Below are 8,848 nucleotides of genomic sequence, written 5' to 3' on the forward strand. Positions count from 1 at the left end.
AGAGATATAAATGATACATAAAACAATAGAACCAGAGATATAATATACGAGTATATAGTTCTGATTTCTCTGGTTCTATTTCCGTAGGATATATATTATATCTCTAGTTTTATGTATTGTTCTATTTCTTCCAATTTCTCGATATTGTTCTATTTACGGAAATAGAACTAGAGAAATCAGAACTATATACTCGTATATGCGAATCAATTTAAACAATAGAACCAGAGAGCAAGAGATGAACCTCGATTTTATCCAAAATTGAAACCTAAATATAGCATAAACTACGGTATAATGGGAACAAACGGACAAAATATTCATGTGACGAAGGGCGGAGATGAAATTAGATGTTACTGTATAATGGAGCCGCCATAGACGAAGGGAGACAGCGGCGATGTTACCGTATAATGGTAACCAACAGAATGAGATGCGACGAAGGCGACGGTGAAATGTTTTGCAAACAAAGAAACCAGAGCTGCTAGAGATAACGACGATATCAGAGAAATGATCGGATGCTTCAGATGAAGAAGAAGCCCAACAATTGGAGCAGTGAAAGAAAATCGAGGGAGGAGAAAGAGGTTACAAAATTTTGGAGGTTTTAAGATTTTAAAGTTGAATTAGCACATAGAAATTTAATATGTTTTAATAATGATTTACCAATTTCATATTTTAATGATAATTTAATATTGAGATGGATTTATTACTAATTTTTGTTATGGGTGCCATATAATTTGAAAATTATTTTAAACAAAAGTGTAAATTCTATATTTTTCCATCCTTTACGTAATTATGACTCTTAAATAGACTATTCTAAATAGATCATATATGTACTAATCCTAAATTTAATAGGTACAAACTTTGATGTATTTTCAAACACAACATAAGTTTGACTTTTCATAATATATTTTACTTCATAATTGAATTTGTATTTAAATTGAACAGTGCTATTTTTAGTAAAATTTCAAATATGAAGTATATATTTACTTTATGCTATAATAAAAAAACATTATGTAAATTCAAGATCGGGGTATCCGTCCGAAACCAGAGCGTATTAAAAAACCGAACCGTCTCGGTTCAGGTTCAGATATTGAAGAAATGGGCCTTGTATCGTAGATGGCGAATCCGGCCCAGTTCCGGTAAATCTCCCGCGAATTCGACGGCGTAAATTAGAAAATAAAAAAAGGGCAAAAATATATATGGCGAGCTGTGATTGGCTGGCAGGCGATTCTCTGTGTAAAGGCTCCAAGGTCTAAGCCGCGAAAATTCTCGTTTTTCAAAAAACTTGTTTCCTCACAAAACAAATATTAATAATAATTAAACGTGGAGCAGCGTCGTCGAAGCGATTGCGTTTCTGTTTTTTCTCCCGCACGAAATTGCCCCTAACCAAATCATCATATGACCATCTACTCCTTCCAAATCCCATCCTTATACTACGTCGTATTGCGGTCTCCCCCATTTGCCCTAATCTCTGCAGTCTTCGCCCTCCCAGGGCTATTTTTGGTATTATAATGAAAGATTTGGTGCGCCTTCTCCCTTTTCGTTTTGCCTTCTCCCAAGAAACCGACTTAGTGCTCTTATTCCCCTCCTCCTCCTCCTCCTCCCCTGTTCCCTTCCGCAACACAAAATCTCTAATCACGACGTTCGACAAACCCTATTTTTTGTTTTCCAATCACAAGAGTAAAATCTTAATCGTTTCTGTGTTTTTTTGTTTTTGTTTTCGTTGTTCAATTCGAAACGTTAAGAAATCAATCTGTTTCTTGTTTTACTTGGACAATTCGCATTCGAATCCGGCGAGCGGGATAACTCCAGGGGTTAATCTGGTATATGGCGAACGGTACCGCTCCGGAAGAGTTTGTGGTTTTGTCCCGGGTCCGGACCGGCCTTAAGCGTGAGTTTGCATTCGCCCTGAAAGTTCAATCGGAGATTTGTGGGTCGTTGGGTCGGACTCGTTCGAGGAAGTCGCATAATGCGATTGAGGAGAGTACCACCTCCAAGAGGTTGAAGGGGTTAGTGACGATGGAAGCCAATGGGGGTGATGAGGATGATGAGGAAGACGAGGAAGATGAGGAATCGAGTGAGGCTGCCCAGTTAACGAGTGTTGAGGTGAGAGAGGTCGAGAAAGTGAAGGTTATGGAAGATATGGCGGATTCTATGAGTGAAGAGGAGGCGAAGAGTGATATCGTAGACCTTGTGAGCGACGAGGAACCTAAGAGTCACGTGGATGAATCTACGGGTGATACTGGAACTAAGGATGAGGCATCGAATGCTATTTGTATGGAGGAATTGAAGGAGGAACTGTTGGACAGTGAGGATCCGAGCAGCCATGAAACAGTGGATTTGGCGAGGGATAGGGAATTGGTTGATGTTAAGGTGGAGCTATCACTCGAGAAGGAGTCTGAGGAGACGTTGAAAAAGGAATCTGAATGGATTTTAACGAGTGGGGATTTGGGGGAGGAGGGCAGAAATGTTCCCTCAGAGGATGCAGTGGACGGGTCGGCGTCAGTTACTGTGGATGATGGTAAGTTGAAGAAGAAGACGAAGGTTCTGCAGCCTCGTAAGCGCTTTACTCGTTCGGCCTTAAAACCAAACTTAGAGCCCACGATGATCTCTGCAGAAATCCTTACAAAATCTGATTCGTGTACGACAATGCCAGTTATCAAAAATGATGTTGATACCAAACCCGAGGACTTTCCTGACCCATTTGCTACACCTCCTACGAAGCTTAAAATGGCAAAGCTGAAGAAAATGTCTGCGAAGAAGTTTCCCGCCAAGTTGAAAGACCTTCTGGATACGGGTATTTTGGAGGGACTTCAAGTGAGATATATTAGGGGTTCAAAGGTATTGATTCACTTTGCAGTTGCTTTCCTTAAAAAAGAAAAAATCTATTTTGCTTTCTTATACATGCTTTTTGTAGACTAGAGCACAAGGAGAAACTGGGCTTGAAGGAGTAATCAACGGCTCGGGGATAATTTGTTACTGTACTAACTGTCAAGGAAACGAAGTAAGTTTTGTTTATGGTCAAATAAATGAAAATGCTAGAGAAATTTTGTTAATCCCTCTCTTAATAATGCAGGTCGTTTCCCCTACTCTATTTGAACTACATGCTGGCAGCTCAAATAAACGTCCACCAGAGTACATTTACTTGGAGAATGGGAATACCCTCCGGGATATCATGACTGCATGCCAGAATTTTTCTTTGGACAAGACAGAAGAATTCATCCGAAGTGCAATTGGTTGTTCCTTGGTAAAGAGATCTGCAATCTGCCTGGGTTGCAAAGGTTGCTTTTATGTCTGGTTAGCGTGTCATACCATTCCTCTATTTGGTCGCTACACCCAACGGTCTAATTATTTGTTTAACTCATTATATTATAGGCCGTATTCCTGAATCAGACACTGGGATTGCCATGTTACTTTGCTGTTCATGTGCAGATTCAAAGAAGTTTCACGATAGCCCCATTCCCCTAGTCTTTAGTAATGAAAGGTGTGCTTACTGACCATGATGTTTTCCCCCGTTTAGTATCTCTTCAGTGTTTGTAATGTTTAGCTTGTTCTTGAAATATGTATCTTTGAATATTTAGAATTTTACACATGGAACTGATTATTATGTGAGAAGTATGTGTAGTTTGAGATGAGCTGAAAAGTTTTCTTTGTTCATATTTTTGTTAAATGATTAATAAAACATAATGTCAAGTACATAAACAGTTTTTTAATACAAAATTTAGGTACTAAAGTAGAATATTTGAAAGTTTAGATGCAAACCAACTACATGAATGTTTAGGGTCTTCAATGGGTAATGATATAGATAATTTTATATATCTAAACAAAGAGTAAATTAAGGTGCGTTGCAACATGGGCCTCTTATCTGAGGGTGCACATCTTAGTGAGGAAGCTTATTTGTGTAGGCGTGTATTTTAAAGCAGGGCAATGGAAACTTTTGTCAAGTAGACTAAGATTGACTGGTGGATTGGTATTTTCGTCTCAGTGCAACATCTTTGGACTCTTTCTTTGTTAACCTTTTGCTTATTAGCGACTGGTCTGTTCATTAAATTATTTTGGCATAAATGCATAATTCTCCATAATGTACCGTCAGCTGATTTGCTTATGTGTACTGGCTGCTACTTGCAAGTTTCAACAATATTATTTCATTGTGCAAGTATCATAGCAGAATTCTGTTGCTACTTCCAGTGTTGCTACTTCCAGTATTAGCGACTCGTCAAGTATAGTCAAGGATCATTGTTTGCCAAGGCTTTGGTGTAAATGGTTGGATTCCTCTTCTGCACTGAATAAATCGTTTAATTTTTACAATGAAATGGAATATTGATGTGTATAGATTTTGGTTGTTTTGATAATTTACAGAGTCCTTGATCTCATATTTTGGTAGCTGTACATGTATTTATAGGCATAGATTTACTATCCTTATCACACTGTTCTAGGAAAGAACATCGGATATTGGAATTCAAATTCAAGTTTAGAAAATGTAGCACATCTCAGACCACCAATGCATTTTATATACTCACAGATTTTAAAATGTATTCTTTATATCTGTAACTTATGTTTCAGAACTCCAAAACCAAATTTACTTCTCAAGTCATCTGATACCGCATCTAAGAGTGGTTCATCACGTGGTAAAGGTCATGGAAGATTAACTAGGAAGTAAGTGATTTTTATCATTTATACACGGGTTGTGCGGTTCTGTTTATGTTGATATGTTCTGACATCCTCTTTTTCTTCCTTTCCTATTTTTGCAAGTTGTAACCTGTAATGTATTATTGTTTATTTCATGGGTATTATCTCAAAAGTCATATCCTTCTAACAGGGATCTACGGCTGCACAAGTTAGTCTTTGAGGAAGATATATTACCCGATGGAACTGAAGTTGCATATTATGCCCGTGGGCAGGTTTTTTTTTTTTTTTTTTAAAAAAAAAAATTTAAGTCATAGACTAACAATCAATTAGTTCTTTTTAATTTTCATTGATATACACACACACACACGTTGATTCATCTCATCCTTTGTTGCAGAAATTGTTGGTTGGGTATAAAAAGGGGTTTGGTATTTTTTGTAGCTGCTGCAACTCTGAGGTACTATTTTTCCGTTGAAACATTTCTGATCTTGAAGATTTGCAAGAGCTTTGATTGACTTTTGCTTAATTGAGTAGGTTAGTCCGTCGCAGTTTGAATCTCATGCTGGTTGGGCATCAAGGCGCAAGCCGTGAGTATTTACTTAGTTTATTTTGATATAGTTCTTCCTGGACACGATGTTTTCTTTTTTAAACACAAGAATAAGTTAATAAGAAATTCTTTCATCTCACTTATCTTATGCTAGTGGTAATTTTTATGCCTTGATGAGAGTGAAAATTAGACAGATAGTCGTGGAGTTTTGACAGAAACGAATCTTTGTTTATAATATGTAGTTGATATAATTGGTTTTTGTTTTGACTTGGACTAGTGTACCCTCCCCTGCAGATACTTGCACATTTACACATCAAATGGGGTGTCTCTGCATGAGTTGTCCATATCTCTATCAAGAGGACGGAAGTTCTCTCCCAATGATAACGACGACTTGTGCAGCATTTGTGCAGATGGAGGGGATCTGTTGTGTTGTGATGGCTGTCCCAGGGCTTTTCACAGAGGTGATTACACTGCCCATTGAAAGATGTATCTTTTTTTGTTGGTTTGTCCACAAATTTGAAAAGTCTCATTTTTTATTTCTGGGTCCTACGATGGGAGATTTGTTGATTAGTAACTCTTTCATAAGCATGAATGCATAAATACAAGCATCATGATCTTGAAATGAAGATGGGTGCTGCATTGGATTTATGCATCAGTATACATGGTAGTGCAGATATTATCCGTTCTTCAGTTATTTTCTATTTGACATTTTTGCTTGGCCAATTCCAGATTGTGTTCCTTTACCATGTATCCCTACTGGTACCTGGTACTGCAAATACTGCCAGAATTTGTTCCAAAAGGAAAAATTTGTGGAGCACAATGCAAATGCTGTTGCCGCTGGGAGAGTTGCTGGTGTTGATCCTATTGAACAGATAACAACAAGATGTATTCGTATTGTCAGAAATATAGAAGCGGAAGTTGGTGGATGTGCATTGTGCAGGTTTTTGTTTTTTGCTTGAATGCTTTCACATTTTTGGCACCTCAGTATATTTGTTGCATGGGTGGTTCTGCCTTCTAATGTTTCTTGAAGTGTTCTAAATGGTGGTCTCAACTGTTGTAGATGCCACGATTTTAGCAAGTCAGGTTTCGGTCCTCGAACTGTTATTCTTTGTGATCAGGTATTATTCTATGAAGGTTTTTTTTTTTTTTAATATCTAGCAAGTCGTTTTGTTTTCCTTTTTTACCACTATTCTCTTAATCCTAAAGTAACAAATGGCAACATTTTTCCAGTGTGAGAAGGAGTTTCATGTTGGCTGCTTGAAGGAACACAACATGGAAGATCTTAAGGTGGCCCCCTACGCCATTTTTATCTGCAGTTTTGTTGCAAGTGATAAATGTTGTTCCTCTGATATTTAAAATTTTGATCCGATTACTATTGCAGGAACTCCCTCAAGGGAAGTGGTTCTGTTGTCCAGGGTGTAACAGGATACATTCTGCATTGGAGAAGTTGGTGGTTTTGGGAGGAGAGAAACTTCCTGAGTCCGTTTTGGGTGCTGTACGGAAAAAGATTGAAGATAAAGGTTCAGGAAGCATGAATAGTCTTGAAATTCGATGGCGGGTCCTCAATTGGAAAATGTCGTCTTCTGATGAAACTAGATCATTGCTTTCAAAGGCTGTTTCTATTTTCCATGTGAGTGACTATCAGTAGTTTTTTGCCAGTATTTATTAATAGATTGTTTAGAGGACGTTACTGATAGGGATTGCCCTTAGGATAATAAAGGGATATTATTACAGTATTGATGGTACCTTAGTAATTAGATAGGAAAGTTGTTAGGGAGTGTTGTTATAAATAGAATGGGGTGTAAGAGTGAAGGTATCCAATTGAGTGATATCTCAAGAGGGGAGGGTCCAAGTACCTCTAATACTTGGTAGCTACTGTAGTTCGTTTATCATTTATCTTTCAATATATTTCAGGTTTTAACAGTTACTCTTGACTTCTGTTTGCCAACCATTTCAATTTTTTGTAAATTCAGGATTGTTTTGACCCCATAGTTGACTCTGCCTCCGGGAGAGACTTCATTCCGTCAATGCTTTATGGGTAAATAATTATATACTTCTTTCATTCTCTCTATGATTTGTTTCCTCATCTTGCTTTGAAATTGTGAGCGTTGTTGCTGTTGAGAGTCATTTTGTGAACTTATTTGCTGTGCAGGAGGAACATCAGGGGTCAAGAATTTGGTGGGATATACTGTGCAGTTCTAACTGTGAAGTAAGAATCATGACTTGGTTTCTGAAGGTTGAGTTTTATCCTTGAAATTTTATCACTTGAGATTTATCTATGTTTCTTGTAGTGAATCTGTTGTGTCCGCTGGAATATTTCGTATATTTGGGAGTGAAGTAGCTGAGCTTCCTTTAGTAGCGACAGACACCAACTTTCAAGGACAGGTAACTTTCATCTCCCTTTGCCATGAAGAAAAACCAAATCCCTTTTGACTCGAGAAACATGGCTCATAAAGAAGACTGTATTTTCAGGGCTATTTCCAATCCTTATTTTCATGCATTGAGAGGTTCCTCGGATTTTTGAAAGTGAAGAATCTAGTCCTGCCTGCTGCAGACGAAGCCGAACCGTTGTGGATTAACAAGTTTGGATTCAGCAAGTTGCCTCCTGAAGAGGTGAACTAATCTTTACAGTACAAGGATTGCATGTTATAAAGAAAAATTAAAAACCAAAGTGTGGTGTGTTGAAAAACATGTGTTTTGATTGCAGGTAAGGGAGTACAAGAAACATTACCAGATGATGATCTTCCAAGGGACGTCGGTGCTGCAAAAGACGGTACCGCAATATCGTGTAATTAGTAGTGCAGCAAACCCAGAGAGCTGAAGGAAGGAACAGTAGAAAATAGATGAGTGACAGTGAATGAAATTCTTTTGCAGTGGAAAGCAAGCAAGCCCACTTGCCCTGATGATATCTATAAATAGGGATAGGAGGGGGAGGGTTGTGGTGTTGTTTTCTCTTTTTTGTGTACAGAAAAATGGTTATACTACCCTCAGGAACATGAATATGATACAGGGTTATCAAATTTTTTTGTTAGTGTACAGAAGAATGAAGAAAGAAAGGGATGGTAGTTGGTTTGAAAGGGGTTGTGGAGAAAGAAAGGGAAGGAAGCTTTCCAAAATTTTGTCTATTTGGCCTTGGCACTCCCAACTCTTGGGAGTGGGATAATTCTTTCAGCTTCTTAGCATCATGGAGTTTTTTGTTTTGTTTTTTGAACGTGAATTGTGGATAGAGAGCCAAAGAGAAGTATAGCAATAGCAACCAATAATATTTTGTGGACTTTGAAGTTTAATGTCAATTTTCAAAATAGAAGTAGAAATCATTCTTGTCTCGTGCTTGCCGTCCATCTTTTCAATTCCTTTTTCTTTCTTTTTATTTTTTTGGTAAAAAGACTACTAGAGGAGATTCATTTTCTAATGCGACATTAATTGAATAACACTTGAGGGTTTCAACATCGATTATTTCAAAGTCCAATAGGATTTATGCATAGGGTCTCAATATATTCTAAAGCTCAAATTTTGAGATTTTATAGGTACCAAAATAGATAACAATGTTGAATTTTATGTGTAATTAATTAATTGATTAATATTGTTTCGTTTTAGAAAAATGTATCTAAGTTAACAAATTCCTAATTATTTATAGTTTGAGTAGGAGTGCAAGGAGTTTACTTGAATTGATTTGGTTTG

The 8,848-nt window shown here is 37.5% G+C and overlaps 1 protein-coding gene across 1 annotated transcript; it reads left to right on the forward strand.

Moving 5' to 3' along the window:
• The first annotated feature begins 1,364 nt into the window (after positions 1–1,364).
• On the forward strand, positions 1,365–8,493 carry LOC111011317 (Acyl-CoA N-acyltransferase with RING/FYVE/PHD-type zinc finger domain-containing protein). The gene is made up of 18 exons (XM_022285030.2): positions 1,365–2,835; positions 2,912–2,998; positions 3,071–3,275; positions 3,370–3,478; positions 4,558–4,650; positions 4,814–4,895; positions 5,018–5,077; positions 5,155–5,207; positions 5,462–5,628; positions 5,897–6,107; positions 6,228–6,285; positions 6,398–6,454; positions 6,549–6,797; positions 7,141–7,205; positions 7,320–7,376; positions 7,459–7,552; positions 7,640–7,780; positions 7,875–8,493. Exons 1-18 carry the CDS (start codon positions 1,822–1,824, stop codon positions 7,986–7,988), a joined length of 2,916 nt encoding a protein of 971 aa, XP_022140722.2. The 5' UTR covers positions 1,365–1,821; the 3' UTR covers positions 7,989–8,493.
• The last annotated feature ends 355 nt before the right edge of the window (positions 8,494–8,848 follow it).

The sequence above is a fragment of the Momordica charantia genome (genome assembly GCF_013281855.1).
Source record: "Momordica charantia cultivar OHB3-1 chromosome 2 unlocalized genomic scaffold, Mcharantia_2.0 BLBB01000002.1, whole genome shotgun sequence".
In the NCBI taxonomy this organism is placed as follows: domain Eukaryota; kingdom Viridiplantae; phylum Streptophyta; class Magnoliopsida; order Cucurbitales; family Cucurbitaceae; genus Momordica; species Momordica charantia.

Bases quoted from the DNA above. Each gene is read 5' to 3' on its own strand.
- LOC111011317 (XM_022285030.2), top strand. From the start codon at position 1,822: ATGGCGAACGGTACCGCTCCGGAAGAGTTTGTGGTTTTGTCCCGGGTC. The intron at 6,108-6,227 runs GTTTTTGTTTTT...CAACTGTTGTAG, and splicing joins GGTGGATGTGCATTGTGCAG to ATGCCACGATTTTAGCAAGT. The intron at 7,206-7,319 runs GTAAATAATTAT...TTTGCTGTGCAG, and splicing joins ATTCCGTCAATGCTTTATGG to GAGGAACATCAGGGGTCAAG.